General features: G+C 37.0%; 2 protein-coding genes across 9 annotated transcripts in view; one reads left to right on the top strand and one right to left on the bottom strand.

Moving 5' to 3' along the window:
• Positions 1-10,378, bottom strand: part of LOC139142778 (PR domain zinc finger protein 1-like) — a 47,475-nt gene extending 37,097 nt beyond the window's left edge. Inside the window, exon 1 of one of the 2 annotated variants that reach the window (XM_070712901.1) lies at positions 9,567-10,378. In XM_070712901.1, coding sequence (XP_070569002.1) covers positions 9,567-9,848 — 282 coding nt within the window. In that variant the 5' untranslated portion in view covers positions 9,849-10,378. Of the gene's footprint in view, positions 1-8,723; positions 8,874-9,566 lie in introns of those variants that run through there. The other variant, XM_070712902.1, reaches the window with a different exon arrangement.
• Positions 1-14,374, top strand: part of LOC139142780 (uncharacterized) — a 71,247-nt gene that overhangs the window by 40,269 nt on the left and 16,604 nt on the right. For 4 of the 7 annotated variants that reach the window (XM_070712911.1, XM_070712910.1, XM_070712908.1 and 1 more), the window contains 3 exons: positions 4,572-4,664; positions 11,063-11,125; positions 12,502-12,594. Coding sequence is in view for 1 of the 7 variants with exons in the window: in XM_070712907.1 (XP_070569008.1) it covers positions 10,780-10,810; positions 11,063-11,125; positions 12,502-12,594 (187 nt within the window). In the remaining 6 variants the exon portion in view is untranslated. Of the gene's footprint in view, positions 1-1,384; positions 1,487-4,571; positions 4,665-10,660; positions 10,811-11,062; positions 11,126-12,501; positions 12,595-14,374 lie in introns of those variants that run through there. The other 3 variants (XM_070712912.1, XM_070712909.1, XM_070712907.1) reach the window with 2 other exon arrangements.

Raw genomic sequence — 14,374 nt, 5'->3', positions numbered from 1 at the left:
CCTGCTGTCACTGCAGTCTCTCAGTCAGTGGCACTTGAGACTGCCACGAAAAAGACCTTGTGTCTGTGCCACCAGGGGGTTCAAACCGTAATGAATCTTGGTTTCTTTTAATTGGTTCTGAGTTGCTACTTCATTTCATTCATACTTTCCAACACACTTAACAATATTATCAGTCTTTTTTATGTGTTGGAATAAGCCCGCTCAACTGCTTTTCAAGCCTTTTATCACTCTCCATAAAACTATCTTAAGTGATTTGTATATCGAGTTTACACTGTAGTGTTTATTCCGCTATTGGGCCACGTATCCACAAGAGCTCAGAGCGTGACTTTTCGGGAGTCTAACAGATCATGAAAAAAGCAAGATTGCCTTACAAATTCCACACCACTAACATCATCAAACTCTGTGGTGCATGGTTGTTTTGTTGTACTGAAACTTCTAGTAGTTGTATGTAGTCTTGTAGTTGTTGTATATAATTAGCTAAAACTAAAACTGTCAAAAAATGATTTGCATACTGCTAAATATAGAACGCTCAAGTATACTTTCCTAGGTTGAGTGGATAGTAAAATACCTGTAGTGTGCATCAGTAATGATGTATAGCATGGTCACAGTGACCCCATAGTAACTCATGCACACAGTCTACCTATTTCTTATATACAGTGAAATCTGTACTTACAGACACCTCTCTAATCAGGACACCTCTCTATTAAGGACAGATTTATCAAACCAAAAGTTACACTTTGAATAGAATTTCACCTGTCTAGTAAGTACACCTCTATATTATGGACAATTTTTCCATTTCTGAAGGTGTCCTTAACAGACAGATTTCACTGTAGTACTTAATTGGATGGTGGGGCATGACAATGTACTATTGTACTTAAAAATTTTTGTAAGGATATTAAATTCAAAATGGCCAATACAGACACTGTATTCTTGCTTGTTTCCTCAAGTTAGCTTTCAATGGTGAAGCTGGGCATACCACTAACAATCACAGGAAATATAAGTAATTCTGAATTTAGGAAATAAGCTGAAATTCAACCAGCAGATCACTTTCAATCACACTTTCTGAAAGTAACTGATTTCTCCATCGACTCATTCTGATATGTATTCAGGTATTAAATTTTTTCATATCCATCAAGAATTATGGCCATTTGAAAATAAAAGATTGTTAGTTGATTCCTCCAAAGAAACCCAGCCCAAGTTAGCTAGAGAATGAAGGCCATGTCCTTTTCAAATACTTTTTCAACAAAACTCTTTTTGAATATAAACTGTACCATATCTTTTTCAAACACTAGACAAGTTATATTGCATCAACAACTGACAATATTTCTTTTAAATGTCATAGACATTTCAGGAGTTGTAAACTACTGCTTTGCTTTTTTCCTAGAAAAGGCATGTTGTACTATCTTAGTTGGCTGGCAAACAAAGGTCGGATACTGAAGCAAATGACAGAAAAGAAAATATAGTTTCATTGAACGTGCAATATAAGGTTTGTTTAAAGTCTGTTTCTGTGACTTGTAATTGTAGGGCTTCCTTTTATGGACACATTTACGTTTACAAAGGTTTTCAGAAAGGGAATTATGACGTAATGTGGAAACAGAGCCACAAATGAAGTTGGAATTTGTTGATCCCTTATCAAATGATGACGGAACAAGGAATCAAATCAACCACAAGGAAAACACACAGTGATATTAAAAGATGAAATAGTAACTTTTTGACACTTTCAGGCGACTACTCAGAGAACTGTTCTTTGCAATGAATTATGCGCTTACTGATGACACTGAATATACTCTGAGAAAACCTTGTGTAATATGTCATATATAACATATGACTATAGGTGTGAACAGTATACTCCCAATGACAACTGGCAAACATTTTTTTCTACAGATCCAAGGCCACAAGCATAGTAAAAAAATGCATAACAGAATTCCCTTAAATTCCTTTTCAAGTGGAGCTCTCAAACATGCGGTTTTAACGGTGATGTGCACATCAAATTTGAAAGACGTAGCCACTTTTGCTCTCTTTTCATGAGGAAATTTTTAACAGTTCCCTTTTGAAATCAAGAATAGAAATCAGGGGTAACCATGCAAAATTTGGTAATAGCGAAACAAATTACCCAATTTTTACTGACACATGGAATTCAAAATTTCTGGGATCCATGTAAGTCTATGAGGAAAAATATTGCTTTCCATTTTCACAAAAATAAGCCGATAAAAACTTCACTTACTCCTAGAGCTTCAAGATGAGCCCCCACAAGTGGTAGACCAAAAAAACCATTGTAAAAGTTTTAGGGTTTGACAGTCAGTCCCTGACGTGCATTCTACCAAAAATTTATTATCCTTTAAGTCTTCAGACCAATCTTAATCTTGAAGGTGAATCATTGAAAGATCAAAAGGTGAAATGGTGACACATACTATTGTAATGTGACTCATCGAAACCACACCAAACCTTTGATAGATCAAGATATGTACAGTACAATGGGATTTTTCCAAGAAATCTGGACCAAATGTACATACATGTGTAGATCTGAAAGTTTTGAATCTTTGGAATTTTCAAGATATGAATAGTTACAACTTGTGTAACAGGCAGATTCCTTGAGTGACTTTCAAAACCTTATTGAATGAGAGATTTAGAAACCATTAAATTCCATTCCATTAGACGTTTGTGAAAGTAACACATCCATTACAGAAATTGTTCAAACATTCAAACAGTCATACTAACTGCAATGACTTGGTTTTATGACATTGTGAAACTTTCACCAAGTACCTATGTCTACAGTTTGTAGGACGATTAAGTTTATGACACAGTTTGGTATTTTGTTCAGAACAAAATGGCCAAGGTATTGCTTTTTTCGATGCTCTCTCACTACACAGAATAATCTTGCCATGTCAAAATGACATAATCATTTATGCAAACACCGTCCTTTTCAGAGAGTTGTGTGAAGAAATATTGCCAAAAATAAAGCCATAGATCTCAAACTGTATGTACTGGTGTTTAAGGTAGAATGTGCCTCGGGGACAGATATTCTAACTGAAACTTTTCCATTTCTTTTCTGATCTATCACTTGTGGGGCCCATTTTAAAGCTCTTGGTGTAAGAAACTTTTCACACTGGGTTTTTCCATAACTAAAAATTTCATTTTGTCCAGCAGAGTTAACACAGAGATGGCGGCCATTTTGAATTTTAAAATATCAAGAAATCTCAGTTAATTTGTCTCTCTAGTACCAAATTTTTCACAGTGACCCCCGATTTTTATTTTTGATTTGGTAAGAGAATGGTTGAGGGCTTCGTTTTGGAAAGTTTGAGGGGAAGTTTTAGTCTTTCACTTTTGAGGCATGTACTACCTTAAGGTTGAATGTACCTTGTGGTCAGACTCAAAATTTTACCATACTTGCTAGTCTATTACTTTACTTTTGTGGACTCATTTTGAAACCTGTAGAGAAAACAAGTTTTGACTGGCTTGTTTTTGTCACGATCTGATTTTTAATTTTCCCTAACAGAGTCAATATAGGGAATGGTGGCTAGCTATTAAGGATTTCAACTATTCCTGAATTTTAGGCAATTTATTATCTCAAATCAAACTGTGCTATCATGGCCTATGACTTTTTGTAATTCAGTAGAAAGCTATGAAAGAGAATGGTGTCGAGTTTCCCTGATTTCTCTGTGTTTGAGAAACAGTTTGAAACTTTCAGTTTGAAGCATTTACTGGCTGTCAAGCCTATTATCTTCTAGCTATCTGGAAAGTGTTATAAATATTCATGAGACTGTCAGTTAAATTATACTCTAAAATTGCAACATTGTGTTCATTTTGGACTGAACACCTGATTTATAATACTATTCACTGATTTTATCAACTCTTTTTTAAATGGATGTGGGGATTATATACATCACACTACGCCCCACTTCCCACCATGTCCAATATTTCACCTCATGCTGCCTGTTTGAAAATACATTGTCCTGCTTAACCTATATGTCAGCACAGTGTTAGAACTTAAGAGATGACAATCTTCTTGCTTGTATATACATGTATAAACCCTGGTATTCACATGTAAAGGAATTTTTTTGAGAAGTGAAAGCAATTCCAACTGCAAAATGAAAAATTTCCCCTTCCCATTGATAAACCCAGGCAAGCAAGTGAACCCTACAGCAAGCCCAACTGCTTGGGTGTCTTTCCAGGTTAATGAGTGAAAACGTCAAATTTGTTCCATTTGTAGATGATTAAAAATTGCTCAGCCCTTTCCCTGCCACTGATACAAACCAAATGATACCCACCCTATTGTCAAGGACCTGCTTATGAGTACTCTTGATAGCTGCCCCTGTGCTGATCACATATTCAAAACAGTGAACATTGGGTCTATACTTGAGTCACAAATGATATAATTGTCTAAAGCCAGTGACTTTTTCCCCTTGTAGAATAATGTGTAGGCCCCCAGTCTTGTCTGTGGAAGTTGTTTACAAATGACCAGCCTACCTGAGTTACAAACTAGCCAAAATCCCCATAGCATTTGATAATTTTCATCATTTGCCAACAATTATATGACTCTTGCACATCTCTCCACTATGTCATCTTTTCAGAAAGAATCAACCATCTCTTGTTATGGAGGCAGACATCAAGTAGAAGTTAAAAGCCGGCTGTGTAAAGCTATGCCTGAATGTCACAGATCTGAAGTATGTTACTTAAAGCGGGACTGAAATATGAAAAAATGTGTATTCGACGACCCCATATTGCTTAGATTTCTGAAATTTCAGGTTTTAAAAAGTTAATTATTTGATTTCTTGGGTATTATTTATGACTGCAATTGATGATTTCCTTGCAATAAATAAATTGGGTACCTATGAGAAATCTGAGTGTCAAATGCTGTAATGAGATAACAACTACAAAAAGCCAGGTTAGGACAAAGTCACTGAATATGAGAGTTTTTGTTTAGATCAACCAAGATGTCTTGCAGTTAGTCCGTTATAAGTGTTTAATATTTTCTGAAAAATCACCGTCTCGAGGGCCAGTTGAGTGAAATTAACAGAATACTTTGAAATCAACATAATGGTTGTCTGGTAGGTAACATTAAAATCCATCCACTTTGTCAGATGCAAATATGTACTGAAATCAATTTAAAAAGCTAATCCAGGCTAGAATTTCAACTTATTATTTGGAATATCAGTTCTTCAGAGTGGAATTTGCAGATTTACAAAAACTTTACACACACCCATAAGTACACACCACTACAGTACTTAAAAAGTGAAATGTTTTCTAAATGCTACTTGTTACCATTTCACTGTGGAGAAGTGTTTGTTGAAGTAGTGAGAGTAGATTAGGATCTCAATGCTGAATGACTTTCACCTGACCTGGGTTAAACCACTAGCTGTCATTAGTCCATGTCAGCTGATCACCGAATACAATCCCTACAAACACTTATACCTTCACCTCTCTGACAATGAGAATTAAGGCTACCTTTTACATCACATGATAGCCATTAAGCTAGTCGATACATTGTGTCAAGTTGTGACAACTTGTAACACTCAGGGGATGACACCCACCCACATGTCAATTAGATTCCAATAATGTAGCTTGAAGTGTTACTTAGTACCAGGAGTAACCAATCTGCAACTAAATATCGTTACCAGTTTCTTAATGGAAGACTGAAAAGCTTTTTGATGTACTAATTTTACTGCAAAAATGTACATTTGTGGTCATTGTGTCAGAATCTTGAGGAAAATATAAAGTTTTATTGAGCACTTGATAAATGTCACTTAAACTAATTACTGCTTAAATGAACAAGACATATATAAGATGCTATATTAATTCATGTAGTTGTCATGTTATATTTTACTGGTGAAAAAATTCACATGCTTTTGTATATCTTTCAAGCATGTTTACTCATATGCTTTCACTGCCAGAAAATTAAAGGGGAGTGGCTACTGAATGCAGCAGTAAATATTTGCATATTTCATTGCTTTTGAACATTTCTCTTTTGTTTTGTAATATTTGCATTTGAATAGTTTGTTACAACTACAGGTGGATGGGCCACCCACCCCAAGAAACCCCATCATGGAAATTTGGGATTCAGGGAAATTGTCAAGAATGTTTTCCCAGCATAAAAATATATTGATATTGAGGAAGAATTACTAACTTGATGTAATACAATGAACTTCTTGCAGGACAAGACTCAACTCACCCTAAATGATGTTTCAAAAGGGAATGCTACATATGCGTCCAAAGAAAACTGAAGTCACTGGGAATGGCCTGTCATGCCTAGTTATGTAGTTATTTCAGCTTCCATTTTAGTGAGAGTACAATGACCCAACATGACCAATGGCAGAGGAAAAATATTGTAGATATTTAGAAAGAGTGAAGCAGGTCAAACTATTGTGCTGGTATTATAATTATATGAGTGGCTTCAGAATGAAGTCAGATGAACCCTAGGTGGTGGGGTAACTCCCTTTTATAAGACTTGTATGGTTGTCATTATGAACCAACAAAGGATCTGTCACAAGGGCAACCTAAGCTTCTACAAAGGAAATCTACCTTTGTAAGCAATGCACTTTTACTTTCACTGTGCCCAGGGCAGGGTACTTCATGCACCAGATGAAATGTTGTTGCATCTAAAGCAAGAGAACTTCTCTAATTTTGACCATAGAAATTGTAAATCCAGAGAATAGAACAGCTCCATGGACAGCATAGCCTGACCACTTCCTGCAATCAGCAATCAGCCAATGATTGATTGAGTCTGATTTAAATGAAAGTAAACTAGCTCATTATTCGCATGTCCAAGTGTGACAAACTGTGTGGTCACAATCTTGGACGAGTTTGTTACATGTATTGTGTTTGTTGCCACTTTATAGCAAAGTGTCATTAAGCCTTGTGTTTGCCAACCACCTGTTGATTCAGGAAAACATTTGGTGAAAGTTGTAACAGTGCACCTAGGCTTGTTGATATAGGGCTAAACCACACTGCCATGATACGCCTATTTTGACCTAGAGAAATATGGGTTGACTACAGACTATTCGAGCAGGGAACTGTGGTCAAGACAAAGATAGTCCCATTGCTTTCTTTTTCCCATTGGACTTGCTTCAAAGCTCTTCCCTACAGCTTTAACTGCCTGTAACCATGGAAATATGTATTTCATACCCAACTCTATTTGTTAAACCCAAATTTTATCCCGCTGTGAAGGTAGCGATTAATGTGTCTGAGGTTACAGGTCAAATGTTTTAAGACAAAAAAAACCAAAAAAAAAACACTAAAGGTCCTGGTAAAATATATAGATTATAAATATAGCAACTGCTTTCCACTTTTTTTATAAACAGTGTTTTGGCAATCTTTAATGCTGTAGCCTAACGAATTTTGAATGACACGTTTTGTGTTTCAGCATAAATAACCAAATAGTGACATTCTCCCATTGATTATTGAAACAATTTTCCCATGATGATAATCAATTATAACCGCAAAATTTTTCATCGATTACTTTCACAAAGGAATATAACCCAGTCTCTATCAGACAACTGTGTGGAGCTGAGATGAATAAAGTCCGCAATAAGTTGTCTTGACCAATGGTTGATCCCCGAAAACTGAAGTGAGCTGAGATTTCCTTATCGTGAATACTGTAAAAAAAGGAGAAGTGTTCCGAGGGGAAACTGACCGTGCGATCTCTTCTTCTTAGTTTCTTTGGCGTGAAATTAGGGAACAACTTTCACCCAACACGACAAAACCTGAATAATGGATGTAATGGGAATGTGAATGGCTTGGGGGAAGTGCGCGTAAAATATGGCAGCCTGTGGTAAATACAAACAGGCGTCTTACAATGACAAGATTTGTTTTTATGATCGAAAGGGAAAATTGTATGAAGTAATCTTTTACTTTTACGATTTTGTCAACCGCGCATTTCGTAATCTTAAAATCTGTCTCAAAAGTTGCCGCAGGAACGAGAGAAAGTCGAACAAACAAACCAAGTTCAAATATTGGAACAAAGTATCAATTGTATCAATTCTAGCAACACCCTTGTAATCGGATAAATAGGTAACCGTTGACATCATCAAAGGAAACTGTTTCATACCGGCAGTCAGGTGTGAAACATAATCATTACCATGACGGCTAGAATTGTTACATTGTCATAAAATGACGCGACTATGTCAAAGCCCCATGCTTTCGCCTTTACGAATATACACGGCACCTTTTTTTCCGAAAGTGTCGGGTCATATAATCATAATCCCTTCAAACACAGAACTATTACAATGAAAGTTGATTGACATATCAATAAATGTAAAAAATTGAATGACTTCGCTAATTCCACGTGTTTTTGTTACCAAGCATTGGCTTAGTTGTATTTTACTTTCGCTGGACAGGTACAGGTCCACGCAATGAGGTACCAGGCGCCGACTATCACCCCGTATTGACATTGCAGTCATTACGTTGATATACCAGTTCTATATAAAGTTATTCTCCGTATAGGCGTCAATCACACGCTATGGGTAAGCTACCTACCTGTTACGGCGATAACACCGTTGTATATCTTGCAACTTCAACAATAGTTGTAAAATTTAAGTTCCCGCAAAGGTAACTTTACATGGCGTTTACCAATGCCTTTTTTTCGCCAAACACTTTCACATATTTTGCATCTTCGCGACCCTCTTGCCCTAGGTAGAACCTATATTTATTTCACTTCGAGGAATTCACTTACACCTTGCCCATTCAGAATCGTAAACGTAACCGGTCATCAGTTCAGCAGTACCTACCTTTCTCCCCTTTCGTTTTCTGAAGCGTCGCCTTCTAGCCATTGTGTCAGAATATGATCAGAGCGGTGTGAAAAGAGCTGTCAGTCACGCTGCGGTGTCCGTACGAGTGATCGACACGGAGAGAGTTGCGATACAGCCGTGTACACGGAACCAACGGTGCCATAAATCATACGTTCCATATATGTTTCAAAGTACGAAAGTGAATGGAGTGGTTGACTGTCTAGTTAATGGTTACTAAACCTCGAGTTGCTGATTTATCAGATCGTAAACAGAGCCAACGAAAGTTAGAAGCCTACGATATCGCCGAATGGTCCTCAGAAAAACAAATATTATAACTCTCTACAAAAACGGGTTTGTTCGTATCAGCTTTGTACGGCTGTGAAAGTACGCTATGAGAGTGATACATATGCCCTTAAAAACCCCGCCACCTCACATCGGTAAATTCGAAAAGAATCCTATTAAAAAACTGAAAGGCGGCGTCATCATGAAGTCACTTCAGCCTCTTCAGAATCAGCGAAAGTGAAGTTTGTATTAAAAAATGAAGTTTTGCTGGATGTAGTGAAGGAAAATTGTCTTGTTTTCAAGGAAACTAGAACTCTAGCAAATAGGCATACACAAACGCACAGAGTTTCCCGGTCGTCGCATGCCACAAGACAGAGGATCCTTCTGAGAATCCCAGGCATCTACGCACTCACTGGCCTGGATAGGCGAGCTGAGTGTAGTTATCATACCATAGCAGGTAGTTTTAGAAACTTTACAGAAATACATACTTTTTAGGATTTGTTTCTGTTTTTGCCACCTTGTGCTGATTTAAGTGGAAAGGGAACAGCATTTTAGACTTACCATGATGGAGCCGCTTTTATGTAGAAAGTTGATGACTGTGGGACAGTTCGGAGTAGGACGACGAGACAGTTGATCGATGCTTCGGCGAAAGTGACGTACAACTTGACAGTAACTTCTACTTGATCTCGAAGAGCCAGGAAACAACTTGATGTGATCAGTGACACTTTCCGCCTCCAAATGGCCAGAAATGGTCGGCGATAGAGTTAGATAGTAGTTGCGCACGCTTCCCATTGGATCGGCTCTAACTTCAGATTCCAACAGATAACGAGGTGATAAAGACATGAAAGCTGCAAATCTATGCGAAGGTGCCGACAAGCGAACAAACTACTCGCCCTTGTTTGACACTCTCAGTCTCTGTAAACAGAGAAAGAACAAACGAAGCGCGTGTCTCTATTGTTTCTGCAATGTAGACAGATTAGAGACGTCAATCTCTGAACTTGTACACTTTTCTTCGTTGTCGACTCGGACAAGTTGATGGTCTCGGGGTTGGTTTTGTCCAAGATGAAACAAACAGTCGGGCGGAATTGTAAAAACAGGGTGGGACCGCGTGTGCCTTTTAGAAAGTGAATTTAAAAAGATTGGTGTCTTCGATATATAAGAAAAGGTTCACCTCGTTCAGATGAGTGGTGCATTTCTATTGTTACAAACACATACTGAATAACGACGCGATCACTCTCTCCTATTTCTATCGCCTCAGCGTTTCTACTTTCAATTCTTTACAGGTTGAGAGGCTGACAACGCAATAAAAGATATCAAAGTAGGATTCAGAAAATTCGGGGCTTTTGTAAATGAAGACAGTTTCTTTGAAATCGCGATTGTAAGTTTTTTAAGTATGCAGATAAAGTTCCCAAAAGTTTCCATCGCCCTCATGTAATCTATTTTTAGCTGTGAAGAAATGACGTTTGTATTTAACACGTATGACGTCACGTAACGATGATGACGCCGTTGCTGGGGTAGCATAAGCACTATTCACTTCGTCTTTGAAGGAAATATTCATCCGCAGGACCCGGCCGCATGAAAAAGTTCCTTCCAGATCTCCGTGCAAATGGCACAAAAACGGTGGGAGCGTGAATAAAAAGATACATAAGGTGTAAAAGAGCACCATAACGTTTTCTTTTGCTGGAAATCCATCGCAAAAGGTTGCTTTGTGTTGAAATTGTATTCCTCCGACGGGTTAAAGGTCATGCTGTTATAGGATCACAAACGAGTCAAAATGGGGGCAGGTTGCGGGAAAGAAGGCACGGGTACGTGTTAGAGTTGTATAGTTGTTTTGCTAGGGATTTTTGTTCTAAATAGTTTCAATGAGTCTTATGAATACAGTCCCATGTTTCCACCGATAATCACCATTAGCTGTCCTATTATCGGGAAGACAAGCGAATGGTCAGTTTCTGTCACTTTGATCAAACCCGATACCGACAAGCTTGGACAAGCTTGTCCATCGCGATGTACCGTTCAAATTTGGTTTCAATTGTTTATATTCGCCATCTCCCACACAGGTGTTGATTACAATGGACTCTACACAACGGATGAAGTCCCTGCCTTCAAGATAGTTCTTGTAGGTGAGTGGAACAAATCACTATTGACGCACTTATCTCATGTTATTGTGTTGTTCCCGGTGTAAACACCGGGAACTATGCAGTAAAATAAGGATTTGTAGGGACTGTCCTTGTACTACTTTTATTAAGAAAATTTGAACAAAATTCATCATCATCGAACAGTTTTGCTTCTTTAAAACAATAATTTACTGAACAAATTTGGTTGATTCCATACCTGTCACTTCAGGGTTAATTTGTTGTCTACAGTAAGCCAGATAGGTTGTAGTCATTGCCAGTAATGGATCGTTGAAAGTGACTATTACCAGATGCCTGCCCCCCCACCCCCGCAGATGCCAATAAGTGTGTCGTAATGTGCTCAACATTTTCTACAGTATACGTAGAAATTATTCCATTTTCAATAAACCATCATGAGAACACAAACATGTCAGTGGGTCAGTGCTTATAGTTCATGAATGAACCAGAATACCACCTCCAACTTCCACATAGACTCATTCCTTCATTGGAGGGACTGTTGTATCATTGGTCTATGAAAGTTCCAACAGACACGAGATGACTTACCAATATGTCAGAAAATTTTAATGGCTTAATTGTTGGGTCGAACCAATAATTCAAGAGACAGGGTGTTTTAAAGGAACTGCAATATAAATACCTTACTGTATTAATGTCCCTGAAATTAAGATATGAAGCAGTAACATAACAGATATATTTTCAGTGAGTAGACTGGGAAATCATATTGTTGTCATAATTTATTTCACAACTTGTCATGCAATTTTATATTTACAGTGATCAAGACATACATATAATTGAACTATCAATGGAATTTTGCACATGTCACTGACATTCCAACCATTGGTTTTTGTTCCCCATGTCTGAGTATTACTGGCACTTTGTTGTAATGAAAATTTATGAGGCCAAACCTTAGATGTTCTGAATCATCGAACATGAATGCTTTTGGAGTGCCTTGGTATCAATGGAATTCAATACAGAACATTTACACTTTTAAAATATAATTTAAAAATATGTCCTAAATATTCTAATTTGTGTCTTTATTCAAAATCAGGAACACTTTCAAATGAGGTCATTTAATTAGGCAACTTCTGATGCCAAACTCATAAATCATTAACCTAATAATTATTTTGCCCAATTCCATTTTTTTTTAAAGCTACAGCAAAGCCAGACTTTACACAGGGATATTTGTATTGTAGTATGGGGTGCAGAATTTTCTAATTTCTTTGCATCTCCTTGTAAGCTGTCATTTTTTCCTCCCAGTACTGTGTTGTATGTCTTAAACCCCAGAGGGACTGTGGCTAAATACACAGAGAATAACATAAGAGACTGGTATAGATAACAGTTACACGGTCTCCGGTTTATTCACACAGGTGATGCACAAGTTGGCAAGACAAGTATATTTTTACGTTACACAAAGAACCAGTTTGATTACAGCTACAGACCTACTACAACCGTCAGTATTGGTAAGTTTATATGATTGATCAAATCCAATACAAATTTTGTATTCCCATGCATCGACTTAAACTTCGTCTGATGACCCAACAACCTACAAATACTCTTGTTGTTGTATAGACACTATAGTAATTTTATCACCACCCACTGAATATTTCTAGTTTAGTCACCGTCCACTGGTCTTCATGTCATTAGCCTGCACCTTGAAACAGAAATACATGTAACTTTTGCTCAAACTTTCCTCAAGAAATCGTTCAAGCATTCTCTTACCAAATCCAGAATAAAAATCAGGGGTCACTATGCAAATATTGATACTAGAGAAGCAAATTGCCCCTCCTTTACCCATATTTGAAATTCAAAATGGCTGCCATCTGTGTGTGAACTCTATAGGGAAAAATTAAATTTTTTTCGATTTTAACAAATTTAAGATGATGAAAAATTTGCTTGCTCCGATAGTTCCAAAATGAGCCCACATAAGTGGTAGAATAGAAAAAGTATTTGAAAATTTTGAGAGTCCAAATGTGTATCCTAGAAATGCATTCTACCTTAAAAAGTGAAAACAGAGCTTTCACTAGCCGGGATATTCTCTTCCTCTTTTTCTTTGTCATTTGTGAACAATGACAACTAAAGGAACAGGAATAATCAAGTTTGAATTACTTTTCAATCACATTTTTATGTTCTGTATTTCGTCATGGTGTAGAAATGTGAAGGGTGTTCTGTTTTATTGATTGTCATTGCACAAAGAAACCATTGACTTGATCTGGCCATAGACTCTGAAGTTTCTGTCAGAAGTTTGACTTTTCCTTATTAGCAATAACCCTTTGTACAGCAAAAGATAGAATGAAAATACCAGTATTAAGCTAGCACGCAAAAGTTTGGCGAAAGTTGAAGATCACAAATTTCTGTCCCCCTAATTCAAAACATCTTTCTTTGTATGTTCTTGATTGTGTATACAGGGCTAACACAATGATACTCAGAAATTGGAACAGTTTTGTTTTGGTGTACTTCATGTCAAAAATAATAGAATAAATAAAATTTATGAAGCTCCTGCATATTCCCCTTAATATGTCACTGGATTTGGGTAAAATTATAGGAAAGCTGACTCGTCTTGTAAGCTTCCATTAGGCCATTCCCATGCCAGGATCATATCACCATTGATTGTGTAGCACATACACTGGAACCATTTCATTTATCCATTTGATTGCTAAGAGAGGGGAAAAAGACATTTTCATTGGGAGAGATTTTTCAAGTTTCCATGAAAATGAGAGATGTCTGAACAGATTATATAATTGTAGAGGCTCTTGGAAGTGTAAGATTTCCTGTTTTAAAACTAGTAAAATCCAAAATAATCTGAATAACAAATCATGTAGTCATAGAAGCCATCCATAACTTTTTATAGGTGTGGGACATGACGAGTGTGTGATCATGGGAAAGGTCGATTGTGATGTCTGTTAGATGCAGAAAACACATTTCCTGAACACTTCATCAAATTTTTTTATTTCAATATAATTTGAGTATCATCTTAAAAGCTAACAATTCGACAGTGAAATCTTATCGCTAAATCGGAAAATTCTCTTGTTTTCCCTGACTATCAGTATGATGACTTTATCATTGTGTTGTTTTTCGTGTGGTCGATGTACTGCTTTGAAACTGCTTACTTGAATTCCCATTTAGTTACTCTGCAGAATTTTCAGCAATGTTGTGTCAAATTAGGAATAAAGTAGTCATAAAATGATGATGATGATGTATATTTCCCACGTTTTAATCTTTGCAGTCTTGTCAAATAGCAGC

This window comes from Ptychodera flava, chromosome 10 (genome assembly GCF_041260155.1).
Source record: "Ptychodera flava strain L36383 chromosome 10, AS_Pfla_20210202, whole genome shotgun sequence".
In the NCBI taxonomy this organism is placed as follows: Eukaryota; Metazoa; Hemichordata; class Enteropneusta; family Ptychoderidae; genus Ptychodera; species Ptychodera flava.
This window is presented reverse-complemented; position numbering and strand designations above follow the sequence as displayed.